This window comes from Psittacula echo (genome assembly GCF_963264785.1).
Source record: "Psittacula echo genome assembly, chromosome: 7".
Classification (NCBI taxonomy): domain Eukaryota; kingdom Metazoa; phylum Chordata; class Aves; order Psittaciformes; family Psittacidae; genus Psittacula; species Psittacula echo.
Window position 1 is genome coordinate 38,809,125 of NC_137740.1, and position 24,649 is coordinate 38,833,773.

Sequence of the window (24,649 nt, forward strand, 5' to 3'; positions counted from 1 at the left end):
ATGTCTGACAGCAATGGGGACCAGTGACACATGCCCAGTCATGTGTGGGTTCAACAGCACAGATCTGCTGGCTTTTGGCAGCTGCGCAGGTGCCTTTCTGCTCCCCTGATAAACTGCGCACCCCAGCAGCTGCCAGGAAGCCGTCGGGCTCCAACCCCTCCTCATGGACAGCATGCCATTTATCATAGGGCTGATTTTAGAGAATGATGGATTTATTTGTGCTGTCCTGTTTAATAATCCAAAGTATGAGCAGGATATTAGTTTTGTAATCTCTCCCAATCTTTCTGAAATACAGTAATAAAAAATAGTGGTTGGGAGAATCTCTTAACATATTTGGGATGAAAATTATCTGGTCCTGATATCTAAAAATGGCCATCCTTAAGTTTTGAGATCAGGGCACATGCTATACCATAGCCACTCTAATATGCACATATCACAACTGAAATTGTGTACACACACACACACACACTTTTAAACATGACTATTTACTAACATAAATAAACTGTTTTATAACAAAAGGCACAGATTTTCAACTATAAACAATGGAAAAATGTTTACAATTTGCACATACATAATCCAACAGCAAGTGCACAATTGGTCACTCCCTTTTCCGCATTTTGAGATTTAGTTCCTTCCAAGCAAGTCATTTAGTCAGTTCTGCAATGTCCAAATTTTCTTTCCCCTAAAAAACTGCTACCGATGCCAGATAAGAGAGTTTATTCAAATGAATACTTCAGCAGTGCAAGTTTTCAAATGGAGACAGTGTTGCTAACTTCTTCATATTGGATAATAAAATAAGGGTAGCTCTGATCATCATTAAAAATGACAAAAATCTGAGGCTCAAAGAAATTGTCCACACAAGAGTCATAGAGGTCACTGGTAATGCTGCCGGGGTTCACTGGAGGAGGTCTCCTCATGGTGTGGTTACCCACCGTGTACCTTCCCGTCAGTACTTTCGCCAAGAACATGTAATGAACTCCTCTGGGTGACCTTTTGGAAAAGTTATGGGAATAGCTTGCCTTTCTGGCAAAGTAACTGCCTTGTCCAAACATGGTGGCATGCTTCCCACAGACACGCGGGTCAAAGTTGTGCTTGCAGATTCCATCCACCACGTCCTGGGAGGTGCCATGGAACAAATGCCTTTCGTTCATTATCCTGTCAAGCCCAGTCATTTTTTTTGACATGTATTCCTTTTTCCTGGAATAGAAAATGGAAAGTGAAGATTAGTATTCACTGCAGATGTGCAAGGGAAACACAGTTTCCACTCCAACTCTTGAAGCATCAGTATTATCCTCTGCAGTAGCAGAGCTGCAAGAGGAGATATGAAAACATTTCCATATGGCTGGCAGAGCAGGTCTTCCACTTTCAAATAAGGCTTTTGTGTGAAATAGGTATGTTTTAAAGGACCTGAGCTCATACTGCAGGAGCCAGAGGTCTCCCACCTGCACAGCAGCAAAGGCAAAGCAGCTTGAGAAGTGCCTGCTTATCTTTGCCTGTATTTTACCTCAGATGCAGAAGGAAATCTTCCTCCAAGTGAAAACAAGGGCTGTGCAAGAATTAAATCCCACTACAGCTTCAGAAGAGGCCACAGCGAGGAATTACTGAGAGACAGGCTGGGTGAAGATGCTCTACAGCAGCAGGAACACTGTACGGAAATCAGTCTTTGCTCACCCAGACCAGCCCTTGACTTCTCCTGAGATTCTGCCTTCCTTGAGAAGGGAGAGAGAATCCCCAAATCTAATTTTTCATCAGTTATGAAGTGGTCAATAGACAGTAATTTTCAGACCCAGCATCTTTGGTTTGAATGGAACTGACAGACACAGGATTTCGTCTTTGCAAGGCCACTGCAAAGCCCTGGGTCACCATGATCTGGGAGCCATGCCACTAATGATTATCTTAAATGTAGAGATGACCTGATGAAAAAAATGCCTCCCAATTTGGCTTGAAAATGAACCTAAAGATTTTTCAGCAAGATACCCTAGACTTCTTTTGAAGTTTCTGTGAAGATACATTTTACAGAGGTTATCACAGTAGACAGTATAGTATTAAACCTCTTACATAAGAAATCTCAGGATATTTTCCAGATACAGTTGTTCAACTGAAGATGCTTCTTTTCTTCAGCAAATCTGGAGTTTATGTATTCTACTTAGCAATCAATGTCTATTTTTCAGCCCAAATTGCGTATTTTAACGTATTTTTCCACTATGGTACAAGAATGGTATTTGCATTATCTTACCTTTTATATTTTTCCCAAAGAAACTGATTCTGCACTCTCAGTATTTTCAAAATTTTATATTTGGTCTCTGGCACAGTCTTGTGAAACAGGTTATAAATGGTTCTATAGCTTTTATCTTCCTTCAGAACAGGCACTTGGATGAAGTCCTGAGATGGATCCATACTAATCCAGGTTTCAGGATAGAGGTTTGGAGAGGTAACAGCAGCTGGAGACAAGACACGTGACAAAGCTGGTTCAGCTGATGGAGAGGGTACTGGAGAGTTGCCACCCAAGGTCCTAGTTGGGGAAGGAGAAAAGGTTTGTGCTTAAAACATCACAGAGGAGCTGCTAATCACATTTATTTCATCACCAACACATCTTAAGCAATTGCTGCTTGTCGGTTCAGTGACAATTTACACATCTTTAACCGCAGATTCCTAGAATGGTTGGGCTGGAAAGGATCAAGTTTATTTATTTAATGCTTGCTGGTTTAAACATGCAACTATTTCTGCTATTTTAATAACTCCTCTATCCATGCAAACAAACAACAAAATCTTGACTTTCAGGGATGCTCTTCAACGTAGGGAAATCTTACTGCATGGTGGTGTTTAAAAGCCTGCTGTCATCATTATTTACATTCTGGGATGGGGTTACAAACTAGACAGGGGTTACAAAACAGACAGGCAGAACGCTACCAGATATGATTATTCTGTATGTTAGCTATAGAGTATTCATTATTTTAACATAGCAAATAGGATGTACAGAACAAGAAAAGATTAATAATGTGGCAACATTTAACCTAATTTCCTCAAAATATAAGGAGTAGAAATATACAGTTTCTTGCATAGGATGAATAATGACTAACCCCAACTAAAAGCATTTTGTAGGCAAAACTTGACGATTATGTACAAGAGGAGATGCTGTGTTTTTAGTACTACCCAGTATCATGCTGAGGAAGGCTCTCATTTTCATTTGTGCAGGCCAGATGTAGATTTGCATTTGCAGTTGCTTATTTTCATGCGACAGAGCAGCCCCTACTCTTGGGAATGCTGCCAGGTAAGAAGTCAGGAAGGGGTGAAGGAGAAAATTAGCAGCATGGATGCCAGAAAAAGAACAGACATTAGTAAAATCCAGTTAAGGACATCAACTGGGGGGGGGGGCAAGACTTTGTTCTTAACAAATACATGCATCTCTGTGGAGCTTTTTCATACTCCAGAAGCTGCTAAATTTAGATAGTGTGATATCTGTGGCTTATGTTCACCTGATTATAATCTGACCAAACAAGCCTTATTCATCTGAACAATCCTTACTTATTGGGCTTCTTCCACTTACGTCAATGCAAATACTTTGAACATGAAAAGCTTGCATGTTCAGGCTCTGGTTTTCACAATTCAAGTGCACAGCTCTTCAGCTCCTGCAAGCTGGTGAGGTTCCCCTTCAGTTGCAAAAATACATGGAACTATCAAAATTTCACCAGATGAGTATTTTACCAAAGCATTTTAATGGGAAAAGCTGCCATGACTCCAGGCCCAACCCACAACGAATGCAAATGGGCACAGTGCACTTGGAAGAAGGCAGCTCTTGTTAGGACAGCCTATGAAGTCACAGGTACCCACTATCTGGCTGGAAAGACACAAGGTATGTCTTGTCTCTAAATCCCACAGGTGACCTTAAATTAGAATTCATTAAAGTTTAATGAACAATAAAGTTCATGAAATTTCTAGGTCACTTGTGTTCTGACAATATAAAACTGCTAAAACGTAAGGTGAAATGTGCTCTGACTAGGAGGAAATGGGAAAAGTGAATCCTTTGTATATTCATCTCGGGCAAGCTGAGGTTTGACAACACCCAAAGACAAATCCTGCCTTCCTGCATATACGCAACTGGATTTTGCACACAGAAACAACAGGCAAACTCAATTCCCTATGCCATCTTTGTAAAAAGAAAGTTTCCTGAAGAGCAAACAACTCTCAAAAACTTTGCTGAAGTCAAAATCATTTTCTCCAGTGACTCTTCAGGAATCAATCTTCTTTTGTTCAGGCATGATGTTGCCTGAAAAGCCACAGAACCATGACTACTGCACCCAGCCAACCTGTTCTTGAGGTACGCTGAAACACAATCACAGAGCAGTTTCTGATTGTCCCTGCTCATTAGCCTGCTTTTCTCTGCAGAGCCAACGTAATTATCTAGCTATTCACATCTTACCTACAGAAATGTCAATTAAGATTGCCTTTCAGAATATTTAAAGCTAGTGCTGTATTAGCTTCGAAGAACTGTATGTGCTTTTTTTGTAGGACCCATAAACAATTTAATGTGATTTTCTGACTGCAGGTTGAGCTTTTCAAATCTAGAAAAAATGTCTGGAGAAAAAGAAGTCTATTTTTAAATTGATCCATTTGATTTGGATCAGATCGACATTAAACTGTAACAGCACTCACACTTTTCAGAGCAGACATACTTTTTAAGGAAGTGTTCATGTGGGTTTCACCTGCTGTTCAAAGCTAAAAAGATTTGCATGGATTTCACTCGACTCAAGAGTTCTTCTGTTTATTAATAGTTTAACAGAAACTCAAAAGATGATGGATTTTTCTAAGAATGATTATTAAGATAGAACTCTGCAATATTACAGTGTGCATTTAATGATTTTATTTTTTTTCCTCCTAAAGTCAGTGAGTAAAAAATATTACTGTAGAACTTCATTCACTCACGCATGGACTGGAAGACCAGTCACAGAAAACAGGAGATTATGGATTAATGAGTAAGATATCAAGTACAACAAAAACACTGCAATCCTTTGGTGTACTTTGTTAATTTCTTCTGACTAGTGTAAACTATTTATAAACATCAGTCACACAAGGGAAGCCATTAAAAAGTCAACATTTGTCAACCAGTACCACCCAATTCCCACAGTTTCTAGTCAAAAATTCCTTCCCAGTTTTGTAACAGATTTAAGCAAGTTGGAGGGGAGGGAAATAAAAAAATCTTTGTGGTAAGTGGAGGTGAATACTGACTTCTTAAGGATAGCTCTCAGAAATATTTAAAATACTCTTTTGTTCCTTGCTAAGAACTGGTAGATTTTCAATGAAGCATTACAAGGTCTTTAGGTAAAGAAAATAAAAATGAGGTTTACTGCAAAACAACGGAAATTTCAGGGCTTATTTTATAGATTGGGTAGGTATGCATTGGCATGAATAGTTATGGTTAAGCCCTTGTGAGTGTAAAACACTCAACGGTCCACTAAAATTAGTGGGAACTTTATAATTCTAGCATATTCCAAAATTATGAAAGTTACACTGTAGTAAAATAGTCACTGCTAGCAAAACATCAGGAGAATACCTGAAATCCTTATTTTTCATTATGCTGATACTCTGAATTGCTGTAACTGGAAAGTCCACACTTAGTCTTTTTACCTGCATCCTCCCGGTATCTTTTTAATTATTTTGGGTTTCCTTCCTGTAAAACCGTAGCTAAAAATGTTTCTAACCACCACATGTTTTGAGGCTCTGACCAAATTCTCTTCACCTCGCAATCAGATGCAGTAACAACTCTGTACGCTAATGAGCACTGCAGCCCTTCTGCAGCAGTTAAAGCATCTTTGATTGGCCCAGCATGCTAAGCTGCCAGTCAGACTAATGACTTCCACCCCTTTGCTAACAGGGCAATATGTTGCTAACTACTGAACTCTGACAATAACGCTTCCAACTGTGCTGGTGAGATCACAAAAATGGCATTTTTATGAGTTGTAATCAAAAATGACTACAGTGCAACACTTTCCTCATTCTGCCTTTCACGGGCGAGCACGTTAACCCCCAGTTGAGACGACAACAAAAACAAGGCATGTTTTAATTGAGCTTGAAACGTATAACATCTTTTTGAATGCTCATCTTTATGGGACCTAGAACTGTTAGCTCACTATAGCGAGTGAGAGGCCAAAAGCTGGACAGTCCTTTGGCAGAGTTTAAGTACATCTGTGCTTCTGATGTTCTGAGATCCACAAGGTGCATTATAACCTTTAAATAACAAATACAGCCTAGCAGTAAGGAGTTCCTCAGATAATATTTATCTTGAGAAGCGGCAAGCGAGAGCTGCCAATATGACTGAGAATTTTTATTATTGCTTCCGATTTTTCTACCCAGTGATGCCTATCTCCTCGTCACATCTTAAAGAATACAGTTCTCATGGACAGACCAACAGGGAGAACAAATGCAAAGTTTCCATTTTGTTGGGATACATACTGTAAAAACGGCATCAGCACAATGCATGAACGAAGAAGGGGTCTCCTCTTGATTTCTCTTCTGAAACACGCATTTTGCTGGAATCCATCTTTGATGTTTAAAATATACTGATTATGCCAAGTAACAAACCGAACCTCTTTCAGACCACGACAGCTGGCTTCTTCTATCAATCTTACAACAGGCTGTTTCAAAGAAATTAAGAAAACAAAAACATACACATGATAAATTACATGCTCAAAATGTAGTATTTTTGCAGAGATCCCAGCAAATCCCTCTCTCTACTACCTTCCTCTCTCCTCTCTTTCCCCTTGTGCTCTGAGGCGCAAGTACATTCAGACTGCTGAAAAATGTTCCACTACCTGTTTGCAAGATGTGCCAACAAGGCAGGTTTCACAACTTTTCTATGTAATTAGTGCTGGTGCTGTTGTATTTTTACATGTCAAATGTTATTCCCAATACCTAACCTAAAACTCCCTTGCCACAAATTACCTACGTTTTTGCCTTTGCCCGTTGAACGTGAAAAGCAGAAGTCTGCGGTAGAATGATCTTTTATATATTAATATATTAATATATTCTCTTTCTTCTTTCTTTCTTTTCTATGCTAGAGAAATCCAGTTCTTTTAACTTCTCCTCACAGGTCAAACATCCTAAACTTCTTGTTATTTTCGGTGCTTTCTTCCAGACTCTCTCCAGTTCTTTTTTATATTTGCAAAGCCCTAAACTGCATACAGTGCTCTGCCTTAAGCTTATAAAGTCAGCATGATGGGTGAAATATGATCTAGTTTACACTGCCAAAATTATGGCACTAATAAGGTTTTATTCAAAATATTATGCACAACACTGGTCAGCCAAAGATGAGCTCTTAACTACAACAACTATTTGAGAGACTTACTGGAGATCTTACTTGAATGAAGCGAACAGAAGTATTCTGGGTTTTGGTTTGGTTAGGTTTTGGCTAGCACAATACTGTTTGACAGTGGATGTGATTTATGTGCCCATAATTGGGGTTAATGAGTTAAAAGAGAGGACCTACTTACAACCTGATATGGAAAACTGGCTGTTAAAATCCAGTGGGCAGTGGTGACACTGGAACAAGTGTCCATAAACCGTGAGTGAACAGATATAAACTAGACATTTAGGAAAAGGTCCCTAAGGAGCAGGGGCATTTGTAGCCCACCTAGCTGCAGCAGTGTACAGTGCAGCCAATGAGACAGCAGCAGGCTGGATCTAGTGATTCTGGAGGCCCATGTCCTGCATTGCAGTATCTTTGGGGACAGGTAAATAAATCAAAAAACTGCACAGCTAAATGACAGTAGATTTAAAAAGGCTGCAGAGAGCCATCCCGCCTGTCTTAAAAACAGGTTTCTAGGGATTAGAAAGTACATTCTTGGTATTGACATGGCCAGTTTGCTCTCAAATGTGACAATTCAGTCAGCCTCCATGTCTCCAGTGTTTTCAGGGATAATTCAAGCTGCAGTCCAGCAGAGCAGAATTCTCCTTTTACTGCTTTTTCAGTTCAACACTGACATTCTTGATTTTGTTCCTCAACAATAGCTCTTAAGTAACTTTCCTGAATATTTGAAGAGGAAACAGACTAAAAATGTACATATATAGTATACAATGTACATAAGAGTTCTGGTTACAATCCAAAGGCAGAATTCTCAAATACATTAAATACCTCGGAGTATTCTCTCCAGCCAAAGTGGTCCCTGCAGAAGTACTTCCAGACTGTGTAGTAGCTGGAGCTGGAGCTGGGGCAGGAAGGTGTGGACAGCCGCCGCATTTGATCAAACTCAACAGTTTCATGTAATCTCATAATATTCAAATCCACCCAAAACTCATGTCCCCTGGAAAGAACAAGAAAAACAGAATTCTCACTTTCCGTATCCATTAAAAAGGTATTTCAGAGGTAGTAAAACAGCCAGTCAGAACTATAACTGGCACAGCCCTCTTCAGAGATACCCTCGATCTAGCTGTGTTTGGGTCTCACAATCCCCATCAACACAAGGCTATCCCACAAGCTTGAAGTGGGCACAACACAGAGACAAGCTAATTGAGGACACCGAAGAGCTGTGAGGGCAAAGTAACTCTTCAAATGTCTCCAGGGACAATGGTGGAAGAAACATGGCCTTCAGCACAGGAAGACATAAAACCAAACCCAGCAGTCTTCGTAGTCCAGTGGTATTTATTCAGTATGCACGAACAGTACAAAAATCAATATACGTATCCTTGACATTTTGAGCACAGCTAAGTAAATACATCACACAACCGTATTTGATGAAGCAGCCACATACTATTCAAAAGGTTATTCTTGTGAAACTTAGTGCTTCAGGGAAGAAAAGAAAATGTAAATGGCTCCAGATGAGGAGCATCTGCTGCCAATCCACCAGAGAGTTCGAGTATCTTTCATCATGTGTTGCAAAGGAGAACTATCATAGTCTGAAAAGGAAACATGATTTCACAATTATGGAGCCTACACTGAGGAATACTGGCTTTTTTGGTTTTTTTTAGTAGCTATACTGCAGCTACAAAAATCAGCGCCAGTATGCAACTTCATTGACTGGTGCTTCCAAAAGGACCTAACAGCAACAGGATGCTACAAATTAAGAACCAGAGTATACCACTAAAGGGTAAAGTTTTAGATAAACTAAAGGCAAAAATAAAAGGGCACTTCCTCTACACTTCATAGGGCCATGTTTAACAGTGACTGTGGAATGCCTCAGCAAACAGTTTCTAAAGCTATTTCATTAGTCAGTGTTAAGAGAAAGACATCAAATAAAAGAACATTCTCAAGTAAAACATGGAGTTCTAAAGCTCTGCTGACCAATAGACAACCACTGGTTTATTAGCAATCAAGAACTGAAGAAATTCATAGAAATTGGAAGAAATGACAGTAATATTCATTCCCGACAGAAATCAGGGTTTTTTGAACTGGGATTAACATATTTCCAAAATAATGCTGTTTACATAATTAGTTTTCTACTTTCATAATCTCTTTACAAGTTGTCATCTTACTGGTATTCATTAACAGTTACTAATCTTTGGCAACTGGAAATGAAGCTTTTGAGACTATATAAAATATTTTCTTTGAATTCTTAACAGTAAACATAAACCAAGCTGATACTTGAAATCTACAGTTTAATTTTAAAACATTGGCACATGAATACCATAGAGATCAAAATACTGGGTATGAAATTGCCACATCAAGTGATACCTATTCTCAACATCTATATGATTTGATGAATGCAGATTTGCTTGAGAATGGCTGCAATTTTGCTAGTTATTTCACACTCTTACTGGTACAGTTGCTGAAGAGTTTTATTACGCTGCTTCCACAGAAAACTACTGAAGAGTTCCCACTTTAAAAAAATGATGATCAGCTGGAAGGATCCTTCAGTCCTCAACAGGAGGTACAGGTGCATAGCTGTTCTTGGTGTTTATCATCATCAATTAATTGCATTTGGGCCTGTGAAGTGCTAAGCACAGTTTGAAGTATTACGCGCTTTCCTGACATAGACAAAAGGACAACGTGTCTCTTCCTATGGGCTCACAATCAGGCAACCTGATCCACTGCTGTTTGGGTAAATTTAGATTGCTCTGTTTTCAATAAGCATTCATGTAAGACTTAAAGATATAGAATAGTCTCAAAAGTCAAATCAGATGTCTTAACAATGCAAGTCCATGAGCTACTTTTGAAGTTGTTTGGACACAGGAGTCATTCTTCTTGCAGCTCCCCCAGCACCCCAGACCAAGGCCCCCCAGCAGAGGTTTTGTCTGACTCATTTCAGGGACAATTCACCCTGTGTGTGGCTATCCCCGCCACAGCAGACCCGTCTGCAGGAGCAACAGCTCCAGCCAGCCTTCTTCCCCTTTACACTGAGAACTTACTACCTAAAAGGAACATCTTCCCGGGTCCCTGCACGTGATACTCTAAAAACTGTCATAGAACCACACTAATTAAGATGAAAACTTTGTCAAGATGACACTATCACACCAAGTCAGTTAAAGATTTAACAGTGTGTCCCCTACTTCCATCAATGTCATGCAAAATCATTACACTTCAACTATGGGTACAGGAGGAAACCAGCTATTCTGCATAGGTGTATTCTAATAACTCGTGTCTTCCCATCCAAGCTGCATCCCACTACAAGACGTTTGATACACTAATTAAAACTGACATTCCACAGCCCACTGCATCAGAGGCTAGTACACGGGAACCCATGCGACTCAAGAAAACACATATAACAACAGCATGACAAGACAAACGTCAGATACAAGTGCTAGAGCACAGATGCAGTCAGAAGGAAAAGTAGCACTAAGAAAAATAAATGACCGGTACAAGCAGACTGAAAGTAAACGTAGGGCTTGAAAAAAAAAAAAAAACCCACACATTTTCTGGAGTGAAAAAATCTAGTAACAGATCAGCCCACCTTCCTCACACGCAGTCGTTTTGTTCCATAACAAGCTACAATCTACTTTATCTGAAAACAGTGCATGAAATCACGAGGAAATCATCTCTCTGAAATACCAAGCAGTGTTATTATTTATAGTATTTGCAGGCAGCACCACAAGCATGATTTTTTGAGTGAATTTCATAATGAATATATTTTTAATGCTCCTTTAGGCCATTTGCTTTTTCTTCTTAAAACATTGCCTTACAGTTCTGAATCCCAGTGCCTAATAAAGCTGTCATGTTTGAGAAAAGCACGTTTAGCAATTGATATTATTTATATTATCCTTTCAGAGTGAGGAGTTTGACTCACTGTTTTGGGGTTATGTTGCACCCACAAATCCAAGCCCTGAATCAAGACCCCCAGATATTGTGCTGCACATTGTATGAAACAAATACCCCAAAGCTATTTCTCAGTACAGAACCTCGCAATTTGAGCATTCATTCTCACTTCCATCTCTTTTCAAGTCAAATACCATAACACATCCAAAGATCTGTGACCTCCAAGAAAGTGCAACAAAATAGAAAATCTTTTCGAGTAAATTTGTTTCTTTTAAAGGTGGCAAACCCCAGAGGATTATTTAATTTTATTATAACTCTGTATGTTCCATGTGGTGGTGTGAAAATTGATAATGAAAAAATGTTTGCCGTAGTTCTACGCCAATGCAGTGCAAAGCAAAGAGAATATGAAAATCAACCTACACTATAAATATGATAAAGACTATCCACTAGCAAGCTGAACTTTTTTAAAAGTAATAACATACTCGTTAATAGCCTAAAAAGTTAAAGGTTAGATTTTGAAGACTGGAAAGAAAATTCCACAGACACTTGAAACATGACTGGCTTCCAATAACATGACTTGGGTATTTCTAATATGGGCTTAACTGTGCTAAAATACAGTCTCCAACAGACACACAGCTCCACAGCAAAGCAAGGAGAATCAAAGTAATGCAATGGGAGGGACCCCGTATAAGGAAAAACTCTTTCCAAGATGAACATGGTATGAGACTACTTTTCCTCATGCTTTTAATGTAGAGCAAAGCAGATCTTCAGGATGACCTCCTAAAATTCTGGGTTCAGAGTGCATATGCAAAAAAGGGCATTTGCATGCAGACATGTTCTAACTGCAGAACAGGTAGGGAACTGATACGGCTTTCTTCTAATAGTGCTGTAACAACATGAAAACTTCACATACAATTTCAGTACAACAAATCACAATTTTTTTCCTACAACAAACAAAATCTGTGCACAATTAAGTGTGCATTTATGTAGCCTGTAAGACTGTTCAAGATTTATAAGGCTGGCGGCTAATGACAGCTTACTGTGAAAACAGTTTCTCTGAAGGCTAAATATTTGTCTGCAAAACCTGTATAGAATGTGCCAAATTATTTCTCAGTCCTGAAAAATGTAATGATTGTAATGTCTGCTGTTTGGAGTTTTTTACATTTTTGTAGCTCATTGCTTCTGCCTCTTCTTTATCAGATTCCCCTCCCTTGTAAGCAAACTGAGGAAGACAGGATGGTCATTGCTCTGTGACTTATACTGACAATTCACTGAAAGAACAACCCAGGCATCAAGACCTGAAACAGGTGATTACCACCCCTGCAAACATTCTTCCTGAAAGCCTATGTATGATACCACGCGTTAAATGTTCTTGTTTTCCCATTCTTAAATAGAACTGCTCAGCCTGTCTGTGAAGGTCACAGCATTTCTCAGCATCACACCTTTTGGAGCATGCCTGTGACACAGAGAGCAAAGCACAGCTTCCAAAGCTCCCACGCACCTAGTGCTGGCTTTCAGCTTGGTTAATACAGATCCATTGCTCTTCAATTAAAGATGAGGACACTGGCTCTGTGCAGTTGCTATCTGGGTTTACCCAAAGTTTCTCTCAGAATAAGAGCTGTAGTTCAGAACCCAAAAAATCAATCTCTATTTCTGGAAGAAAAAAATGTGGTCAAGGTATTTCTTGGTATGGTATCGTCTATGCATTCCCCTTAGCTGTGAATAGGGAAAGGATGTAACATAGTAGAATTTTCCTGAAACTCAAACTTCTGTTGAATTAGGGATGCTTTAAAAATGGTATCTCTATTTTTCAAGTTGGTAGAGTGTTTAGAACACTACTTCCCGAGAACAGAAAATTTAAGTGACCAAAATATCTACACAACAGGTTTCTATTTATTTCCCTGAGTAGTATCACAGAATCACAGAATGGTTTGGGTTAGAAGGGACCTTAAAAACCATCAAGTTCCAACCCCCCTGCCATGGGCAGGGACACCTTCAAGTAGACCAGGTTGCTCCAGGCCTCGTCCAACCTGCCCTTGAACAGTGCCAGGGACAGGGCACTCACAGCTTCTCTGTGGACCCTGTGCCAGTGCCTCACCACCCTCACAGGGAAGACTTTCTTCCTAATAGTATTTTAACTAAAAACATTCTAACTCCAAATTTTCTACCTAACAGTAAATTATTTGGAATAACATTGCAACATTTTATACAGCTGAAAATTTTAGATGAATGCATTTATTTAAGTGACTGCATCTGAAAAACACACTATGTGCCCAAAAGCCTACCTCATTCTCCCCCTCCCCCATCATAACATTGTGAATAAGGAAAGATACACTTTCACAAAAACCCTGGATTCACATAAAATACATATTACTCCAATGCTCATTTACATTCTTTAACAGTGTATTTCTCTATTCAGAAGTATTCACTTTTTCAAATTGTAACATTCACTAGCTTTTAAGCTCTGAAATCCTAAAGCAAAGTTATTTAATAATAGCTCTCCAGTTAAAGCACTTCCTCTGTATATTAAAAAGCTTATTACCAGCTTACATAATGCAAACCCATAAGGAAAAATTGTGATCGCAGCAAGTGGTTGTGTGATTACATTCCTGGCTTCAACTTTAAGACACCAGTGATGAAAGCAAATGTGACAACTGTACCTCTCAACTGTTTGAGGCCTTAATATAGGTGACAGACCACAAATTTAGAGCTCAAGAACAGTTAGAATGCAAGATGCTCAAGGTTATGTCTGGTATGTTCTTTAGCATAACATAATTTTATCTTCACACGGTATAATGATTTACTACTTCGGAGATACAGTGTACGCTATCTAAAGTAAAGGGTATCCTCTATAATGTATAGACTATTGATAACATATAGATTAGGAGCGGGGAAAACCAACAATAAACCAGGCACACATCACCTTGGTTTGGGCACACATCATCTTGTTTTGTGCCCTGAAGGGAGCACGAAAGAACATATAGCACATCACACACACGTGACTGCACAGCTATCTGCACCTCCAGGAGATGCTCCCACGCAATGGTGAAGAAATACTCAGGTACTGTGATGATGACAGTGGCAAAACAAATATACATGAACCCAACAATTAAAACCCTTTCTTGTGTGCGGGGGCAAAAGAGGCCCCTCCCAACACTTCCTCAGCACCATCTCCAAAAGATGAGCTCCATGAAAGGGGTTCATCGCTCTTTATGCTTTCCTTGGGCAGTTTATGTTAAGGAAAAGGAGAGTTTTGTAGCTAATGGGATTAAAAAAAAAAAAATAAAAATCTAGTGTTTTTACTGATGGCCTTTGAAGTCTTTATCCGAAATATGAGTCTAGAGAAGGTCGGAAGGAGATTAGAAAAGCTAAATGTTTGTCAGACATTTGGGAAAGCAGGAAATGTATTTCAAATACCTTGGTGGGGCAAAGTGTTACTCCCAGTATCTCTTTGCATTATGCAACAGCCTTCTGTACAGGTTGAAACCAGTAATAAAAACAATGCTGTTTTTTTCTACAGAAAAAAAAATACTAAGCCCCTCTGCAAACACCACAGCTTTGCCTCATCTTGCTTCTGAAGCAGAAAATCACTATCCCCATTTTTCCCCGGGAAAGACAGAAACACAGAGAGACTAAAATAGTTTCTCCCAAGTCCCACAGAGAATCTGCAACAGAGGCAGGAACAAAGACTTCTTAAGAACTTCACCGACTAACCAAATAAAGGTCTATAAAATATCTTCACTGAAAGAATGAACATATTGAAAACTCTTAAGAAACCATCGCACAAACCCAAATCTGGTGTTGTACAACACCACAGTTCAAAATGAAATTCCACGTGTGTTTTCAAAGCAGAACCTGGTTCCTCAACATTTTCTCTGTACCTTAACTATAAGGAGTAATACAAAGACATAATCTCTTCAGGACACTGAACTAAGTAGGTACATCGACTAGAAAGTTACAATATTGAAGTCTTTTTTCAGATGAATGTAGCCTGCTAAAATAAGGGTATTTGGGCTTGCTCTTCCTTGCATCCTTCTGAGGAACTTCAGCCTAATGTGTGCATCGTCTGTGCTTTTTCCGTTCAATATGACACATGTTCACTAGATGTTATGTACAAATAGATGACGAGGAGAAATACTTTTGTAAGTGCTATGAAAATGCATGTGGCTTCAAACTCTTCTCCTAAGTTCAGTTACATGTCATGAGTCTTACCGCAAGCAGGGTTTAGAAAAAACAGAAACCTAGTAATCAACAAAGGTCTGTACAGGAAATGAAACTCAGTTCCCATCAGAACAGCTGTGATAGAAGCAAGACTGAGAGTTAAACACCACTCAGATGATGAAACTGGTGATTTTCTCTCTATGACTAAACCAGTTCCTCTCTGCAATAGCAACAAGCTGAAAACCATTCAGGGGAACAAATTACCTTAAAAGATTTAAACAGGTACAAAACCCTTCTGTGCTTACGTTGGAAACACAAACTGAACTCAATTACTGTGGCAGATATGTCTGTCATTTACACTTTCTGGCGACCCCAAATTAGCAGTTTTTAATCTTATTTGTAGCAAACATTTGTTTGAAGTTGCACGCTGTAGTCCAGTTTTGGGTGAGGGAACTTCAAGTATATTGTCCTTATGAGGTCTTTCTTTTTAAGCCAAGTACTGAAATAGGAACGTCAGATCTTAGACAACAGCAGCCAAAATTTGCTCCCATCAAAACCAATACCAATTCCATAAGAAGTAACAGTAAACAAGAGCTCAGGTAACACTCATGAAGGGACATTCATAAAATAGCTCTTCACAATGTAGGAATAAAAATGCAGCCAAATCCTAGCTAGTGCCATAGGAGCATGAAAGGAAACTACGAACCTTCCCTCACAGAAGCAATACTTTACATGAGGGCAAGAACAAAAACAAGCTAGCAAACATGATCCTCCGGTCTTGATCTTACCAGTATCTCATCATTCTTAAACTGAACAGAGGGGCAGCAGGTGACAGGGCAGGAAATTAGTTTCATATTCTACTTAATTTGCTCCCTTATCATGTCACACTGCTTCTCTCTGCTGCGACCGAAAGCCATGCAGGAGGTGTCCAACAAGGCAGACTCAGAAAACAGGTGCTACAGAAAGGTTTACCTTTACACTTAAAAAGCTCCATCATCAGAGAAAAGAAAAAAATCTACCAGTATAGTAGTAGCTTTACTGCTTTCCCTGTATTTTTTTAGAAGCTGGAATGGCAGGTTTTCCCTGCCTTACTACTGGTGACTGGGGGTGTCCGAAAAAGCAGTCTTCTGTAGTTTTCACAGTGAAAGGGTCTCACCTGACTTGCATGTTTGTAAATCTGAAACTACTACTGGCATATTGATCCAGATGTATATACAGCTTAAACGAAAGCCTGGCTCCAGATCTTTCTGAGGGGGAGGGGTGGGAGGGTGGAAGGGAAAGGGGAGGAATCAAGCACTCTCACACACCAAGATACCATCTCTGGATCAGGAAGACATTGAGGCATGATTACTGGAAGATGACAGACTGTGCTGAGACGTATGTCTGTCCTGTTTAGAAATCCACTATTGCCCACTTTTGAACAGGAGGTACCAGGTTAAAGTGGTCCTTTTGTGTGAAGTGCTGCTAAGTTCTAAAAATCCATAGCAAAGAGGATGACAAACACATTCAAATCTTCCAAGTATTACTGCATGCACCATATTTCATAATTCAAAGCCAAGTTACAACTTCTATTTGCAGTAGAGGATAAACATGGATGTCCTTGTCTGAGATAGATTGCTGGTTTCAAAGGTCTCCTACCTGCACCTGATGAGGATACATTCTGCAGAGAGTTTTGTTAACTTACATTTCTATATCAGTAAATGTTTTAGAGACAGCACAAGCACAGCTCTGAGTGGAAACAGAGCTGATAGAAGAACGGGTTTTCAGGTAATGGGAAAGGCATTCACTTTCACAAAGCTGTAATATGAACATCTTCTAGAGCACTTAGGTGGAACCTCATGTTCAAAGCCCATTTTTTCACAACTGTTCTGCACAGACAGGCCTGGGTATTTTTTGGTTGTGTTTTGATTGTGGATTGTTTTCTTGTTGTTGGGGGGCAGTTTGTACGGTTTGTTTCTTTTTGTTAGAATTCTATCCAATCTCAGGGCTTAAAATACCTCTGAAATGTACAATAAATAATGAAACTGCATCAGTTTCATCAATGCATTATAAAAGATGATCATACACAAGTCTAACATTGACTAGTGACCAAGTCTGGTTGTTTTGGTATCAGAATGTTCCACCTAACATTTCATGTCACATCCTCCACATCCAGCTTCCTAAAACTGGACTCCTATCTATATACATTTGACTACAAGTATCAAATTCTGCAATTATTACTCAGCTCAAATCCCTACTGATTTGAGCAAATACATGTACCAACTAGGAAGGAACTTCACAATCACTGCTCCTACTAAGCAAATAGTTTTAACAGACTCTTTCTGTTCCTCATCCTTACTGAAATGGACAGGCAGACAATGTGACAACCGTGTGCCCACTGGATTACCTGTAAGCAACTCTTCTGAGCTATCTGTTTCACCAAGCATAAATCTTTGTTTCAGAAAAGACTGTTTTATTACTGTAAGAACACAGGGAACAGACTGACCTCAACCTGAAGCCTGGTGACAGCTGTTTCCAAAACTGTAATCTGTTTACTGACATGAAACAAGAAAAGGGATACAGGAGTGATTGCTGATTCCCACAGCAGCTCAACATAATGCTTCTAACTTCCCTAGATTTGTATAGCTAGAAGCCAATTAGTTTTATTTCATATGTAAATGATATTATAAAGTGGAGCCAAGAGGAATTCATTGAACCATACTGTTAAAAAGCACAAGGCAAACACTTCTAAAATCACTTTACATGCTGTTTTTATTTAGAGTCTTTGTCTTGCATTTAATTCCTTGCTAGAAGCAAAGAAGCTCAAAACCATTCAGCTGTGTATATTCAAGAAACACCACACACAATATCACCAGACACAGTGAATTTCAGTTGTTTTCTCATCTCTGGTGTTACCAATAACACGTGAGTTAGCTTGCACACTGTGGCAGCTGTGCAGATCAGAAAGATAACTTCCTAAGTTTAACTACTCAACAGGTCAGACAACCTGCAGAAGTCCCTGAATAGTTGAAATGCTTCCGCTATGCTTTGTATAATTTTAAAATCATAGAAGCATATTTGAACCACAACAGAGAATCAAGCTATTCCATGATCACATGAATGAAGGAATACTACTTCCCTGTACATTTATTTTTGTCCCTACTGTTCCTTTCCATGTCCAATTGATAACCCTACTGGGGAGCAGGCAGTATTTACTCTGACTTCATCCAAGAACCATGCATGTATACTGAGTAATTAGTCAATTGCTCCCAGGCAGAATATGCACCACCTGCTTTTCTCTGACTGTGTCCCTGGCACACAGTGATGTTTCTTTGCCAAGAGAAGGGGTGGAATTTTCAGCTAAAGCAGGGGAACTGATGGGTCAGGAACTACAAAGTTATTTTAAACAAATCCTTGTGTAATCAGTAATGATGTTGCTTATTTTGAAAAGTAACACATGCATGATGAGACAGGTGTGTGTGGGGAAAACCTGCTTAGCTCTGCAGCCAAGTATTTCCCCTTACTAAAGGGTACCTCAAAATATCCCATCTTGGGTACTCTCATGCTGGAAAGCAGTACTTGGCTTTGTTCTCTCCAATACTTGGCTGCAAGCTGGAACTTTTCCAGGGCCTCTCCTCACATGTATGAGGAAAACTGAGAGCTTCTAAGTACTTTAACCTGTTTAAATTCATATCCCCCACTTGTTCAGATAGTTTGGTATTTGGCTTTAAGTACTTGATAGACTTCAGAAAGCAAAAATATAAACAATTTATGATAAAGCTTTACATTCAGTTTGAGGCCAAACTGCAACAAGGATCTCAGGCAGTCATATTACAAAGTGAGTAGACAAGATTTACCACTTCTGCTTTAAGATCGTGTTCCCTTAGGTGAAAGACAATAACTTAATGTTGTTTTTATGTTGTTTTCTTACATTACTCACCCCAATAACATTAAGATGAAGAAAGATTTTTATAAATAGCTATTTGAAGAACACCATATTTGAATTTAAAGCTTATTCTCTAATTGAGCCAATAAGCCCAACACTTTCTCGAATAGCCAGACTTTCTTGGAGGAGCACACAATGGCAATGCTATGCATGCAGTCTGTAAGCATTACTTACTGTGCCATATAAACCATGTTTAAAGCAAACAAGAATAAACAACTACCACCCACTGGTTGTCAGGCTGGCTTCCGCACGGCCCTTCTTGGACATGCAAACTGCTGAACAGACATTTCCTTGTTGTATGCAATCTGTATAGATAGGCCTGTAAAGCTTGTCTGACCACAAGAGATTAATAGCTTTAGCCAAATAATGTGGTAACCATGTGAACGATGAGCTGTTCTAGCATGTTTGCAGCCTCTCAGCAAGGTTCAACACGCTGCTATCTGCATCTTGTTGCCAGGAAACACAACATCGCCCAGGAACATAAGGGAAGCCAGGTTGCAGTGACCAACCATGAACTCCAGGAACAGCCACACTGAGTCTAAGCAGTCCACACATAAAGGTCTAGCAGGTTCTTCTGACACAAGATGATGTTGCATAAGAAGAAACTGGCAAGGATACACAGTAAAACATTTGCCGACCACTTCAAAATCTAGCTTAAAACCATGTAAAAACTAGGTTTTAAGGCACATTATATTCAGTTTTTGAAATCAGAAACTCTAGTCTTAAAGAGGAAGTTTCAACCCTCAGTTCTCACCAATACTTACCCTCAAACATGAAGCTCTTCCAAGGGATGAAATACATGGAAGAGCTACAGAAACTGTCAATTTGTCATTCCATGGTAAGTGGACATTGTAAATCTACAACAGTTATCCAGCCTTGCACTGGGGCATGATTTTGCAGCAGTGACTGAAGCAAAGATCTTCACAACATCTTTTAAGAAAAGGAAGAGTACAGGCCGTAGAATTAGCAGCTTAAAACAGAAAATTAAAAAATACTGATGTTTAAAGTAATTGTTAAGTCTCGGTAGACTACTTTTACTTCAAGAAAACAGACACTAACTGGGTAGCCAGTTCAACTCAACAAGATGAAGTCTAGTTTGCAGTCAAAGAATATGCCTCCACTTTGCCAGCGGAGTTTCACGCTGACTGCAGCATACCTGGGTTTTCTGAGATCATTCTGTTTCTCTGACTTCATCCACAGTAACAGAATGTCATGTGTCTGGCAATACACCCACTCAGTTACTTCCCAAACCCGTAGGTCAGACAGAAACTGTACACCAAGAGACCAAAATACCCACCAGACTGGAAACCTGCAAAATAAGTGTAAAGGCAGAAAACGCTGTCCAGCCAATTTTACAGGCTGGAGACGATTAAACAATTATGAAGCTTTTTTTTTTTTTTTTAATTAATAATTCTTAACTCCATCATTTAGAACATGTAGCTCCTGTGTAGTGATGGATTCTGTGATACAGGCTTCAACAAGAAAACTTTTTGCTCATTTGCAGAGAACTCAACTTTAAATTATTTGCATGGGCTTATTGTATTTCTGCATTTGCTGTTTTGTTTTCAGAAATTATTTCCAATACTTGGAGAAAATGGAAGTTTCTCTTTTAAAATACAGCAAATGTTACCTGCTATGCAGTTACAAGATTTTTTATATTTTTTATATTTTTAAACAGACCAACATTCCTTCAAGACAATTCTATTCTTATTTCCTACTTCACATTCATTTTCAGTGTAAGTGGAACTGCCTTCAGGAAAACGCATGAATCCATAGGCTATTGAGCCCAAGTTTCAGTGCCTAATCCAACATCCAGTTAGGTGAAAGCAATGACTCACGTTGATTTTAAGCATTAAATTGAGTCTCTGGTGCCTAATGAGAAATCTCAGCCTATAAAATGAAAATTTAAACACTTAGGAAGAAGTGCTGCACTTCTTCAGGAAGTGGAAGGAAACAGAGGCAGTGAGAACAAATCCACGAAGACTCAGATGGCAAGAGTCTCTGGTGCCTAATGAGAAATCTCAGCCTATAAAATGAAAATTTAAACACTTAGGAAGAAGTGCTGCACTTCTTCAGGAAGTGGAAGGAAACAGAGGCAGTGAGAACAAATCCACGAAGACTCAGATGGCAAATGGAATTTGAAGTTTTTACTACACAACTACAGAAGCATCGCTTTGAACTGACTACGGCTGGAATGAGTTGCACCAGGTTTATAGGTTAGGTAGGGCAGATAATATAGGAGCAGTCTGCATTATCTGCTTCCTCCAGGGGAAAAAAAATAAAAAAATAAAAAGCAGTCTTCACCCCACTTTCACACAAACATGGACTACACAGATCTGATGAACTTGAGAGCATCATCACTCCCCACTACTACTCAACATGGAATATGCATTACAAAGTTGAAGAAGTTTTGGGGTAGATTTCAGGGTGCAGGATTAAACGTAGATTGGTAACAACCATGGAAACTTAAAAGCTGCTTTCTGATTTCAGAAAATGAGTGGATAAACACTACTATGTATAGAAGAAACAATAATTTCTAATAAATGGTTTAACAATTTTAGATGACAAACAGATGATCAGCATTTCTGAAAGTACTGCTCAGGTTGTTCATAGCAAATTAGCTGAAACGTCACCACATACTACCAACCATATGAAATTTCCAGTCAAAAGACTTAACAGAGCACCTGTCTGACTTTAGTTGCTTAGAATGTAATAATGAAACCTATGCTTGGAGTGCACACATCCAATCTGTATTCACAGTGACAGACGACAACTGCTGTATGATTCCTGTTTCAATCACTGCAAAGGCTCATTCATGCTGCCACTTTTCCTAATACAGAGAAAACACTCTTTAGGATCGTTAAGAACAAGCACAATATTACACAACAGTCTCCATCAACTCCATTGACACAGAGCTGAAATTTCATTATTTCATACACTTCAAGTCTTCCAGCCTCAAAAAATACTTTCCAGATGCTAAACAGTAGTTTTAATAGGCATGCAAGACTTCTCTGTTGTGGCAAACTTGTTAGTTATTATTCAGGTAACATTATCATAGGGCTTATAAAAGACTCATATACAAAACATCAGGAAAAAGAACACACATTCTATTATACTTCTGCACCACAGCTCAGTTAATCACCCTTGCTAGTAAGGGAGTAAATTTAGTTACCTACCGATACTTCACTTTGATCCTATCATTGTCAGGGTTGCAGTACAGCCTTTCCAGATGCTCCTGGGAATCATTGGTCACACTTTGCCAACTCTGGGTTGCTGTCCTCCTCACCTGCCAGTGGTATGGCAAGACTGTGTGATGTTTGGGACAATCACTGCCATAAACACAAGTGCCCTGGAGAAAATCCACACAAATTTCTATTCCATCTTCCTGATGGGTGTGATATTGCAGCTGGTTCAAAAGCTCGAATACCAGATCAAGAGAAGCTTCTTCACTTTTGTCCTGGAATATCCCACCACTGAATTCATTGCTTAGGCTCAAATTGTATTGCACTGGACAGCTAGTCTCTTGGAATAAGCCAGATGAGTAGCTTTCCAGAATCTTGTCTGGGAACAAAGGACAAGGTGCACCATCACTAGCAGCTGGGTGCAAAGGATGGTCCTGGAATGATTCATTACTATTATCAGCAGTAGTTCCAGGAGTCGTTTCTGGTGAGAGATCTTGCTCTCCTGACTGGACATCCTGCTCAGGATGGCCAGAAGGATGAGCTACTGGCAACTGACTCTGCACATTTGGAGCTGCTGGCATCAACACAGTCACATTATTTTCTGGTTGGGGACAAGAACTACTGAGGTCCAGAGCCTTTTTCACAGCAGGCTCACATAAATCACTATGACCACCACTTTGGCCTCGGGGCACAAAGACTCTATCCAAGGTCCCAGCTCCCAGCAAACTGGTAAATATTGGCCGCAAAGCCCGGAGAGTTTGTGTGTCCAATCTCTTCTGCACTTGCTGCTTCTTCTTGAAGCAAGGCTTCACTGGTGGTATTTTTTCAGACAGTCTTATCTGAGGAGGAAAGTCCTCTGAAGGAGGGCACTTCATTCCTGGGCAGTGAGCCTGCTGCACAACACACGCTGGCTTTGGTTCCGTGTCCATCCGACACGGACTTTGCTCTCCCAAATCACTTTCAAATGTCCCAGAGCCTTGCAAGAATCAATCTAGGGCAGAAAGGAAAACAAGACAGTTAATCTCTCTAATTGCTCATGGTTGACACGAACAGGATCACCCCTGGAGAGGATTTCAAGCCAGCAACAGCAAACTCCTCCCCTCTCTGTGACTGTGGGTAGCCCCTAGGCACGTAAAGCATGAAACCAGCTAAACTCAGGCTAATTAATCCCAAACACACACTCATCATCTTCTCTCACGTGAAGTCTCAGAGACACTCAGGCACGCATACACAGTCCCAAGGGGGAAGGAGGGGAAGCAGGAAAGGGGAATGGGCTTATGCTCTCCTCGTGATGATGTTTAATAATAAACAGTGCTTTAGTTCATTATATTCTATAGAAGTGAACATTGCATTGTTCATTTCTATGCTTCCCTCACATACAGACCTGAGAATAGGGGCATTAGCTGACATACATCCCTGAATATTCCCACCACACTTTAACACCATTTCTTCTCCCACCAGATAAGCAGGCGGATGTACGCATTCCAATTCCATTCACATACATCTTCCCTCATACAACCTCACACATCCACCCAGCAGCTGCATCAACGAACTGCTGGCTTCACTTAAGGAACAGCAAACTTCATACCAGCACCAGCAGGGGCCAGCATTTAATCCTTGTTTTTTAGACACAGGAATTCAAAGTGCTTACACCCTGTTCCTCCTGCTATGCATCTGACACTGACAGTCTCATACACGTCCAGACACTCCCACGTCATCTACAGCCACTCTCACATGCCCACACTCTCTCACACTGACTCAGATGCACAGGCTGCACTCCCTCACCCTGCTGTGACACACCGAGCTCATTTGCCTCTTGCTAGGCTGGTCAACGGGAATTAAAACTAGGCAGTCAAGAAAACAAAAGGGTGCCAGTTTGCTAGTTACTCAGGAACAGAGGAAAAATAATATGTCTGAGATGAAAAACTATTTTTTTTCTCAAGTACAAATAAATAGTGTGTCTCATACGTCACCAGAAAGCAAGCTCTATGGCTTTTAATCAGGAATCTCGTAATATTTGATTACACTTAATTAAACCCTCTTCAATCTCCTTGCACGTAGCCTCAAAGCTTAGAGTAGAGCACATTAAGGATTACTTCTTGGATAAATGCATTTCAAACAAAGTAATTCACATTTCAAAACAAAAACCCAGAAAAGGGATAAAATTTAACAATAATTTCTTACTACTGACAATTTGCT

The 24,649-nt window shown here is 39.7% G+C and overlaps 1 protein-coding gene across 1 annotated transcript; it reads right to left on the reverse strand.

Annotated features, from left to right (window-relative positions):
• Window positions 1-656: 656 nt before the first annotated feature.
• Window positions 657-23,417, reverse strand: TIPARP (TCDD inducible poly(ADP-ribose) polymerase). The gene is made up of 5 exons (XM_080623883.1): window positions 22,445-23,417; window positions 8,129-8,297; window positions 6,451-6,632; window positions 2,237-2,512; window positions 657-1,197 (listed from the first exon to the last, which is right to left on the reverse strand). The coding sequence occupies exons 1-5, from the start codon at window positions 23,377-23,379 to the stop codon at window positions 750-752; spliced, it is 2,010 nt and encodes a 669-aa protein (XP_080480009.1). The 5' UTR covers window positions 23,380-23,417; the 3' UTR covers window positions 657-749.
• Between the last annotated feature and the right edge of the window lie 1,232 nt (window positions 23,418-24,649).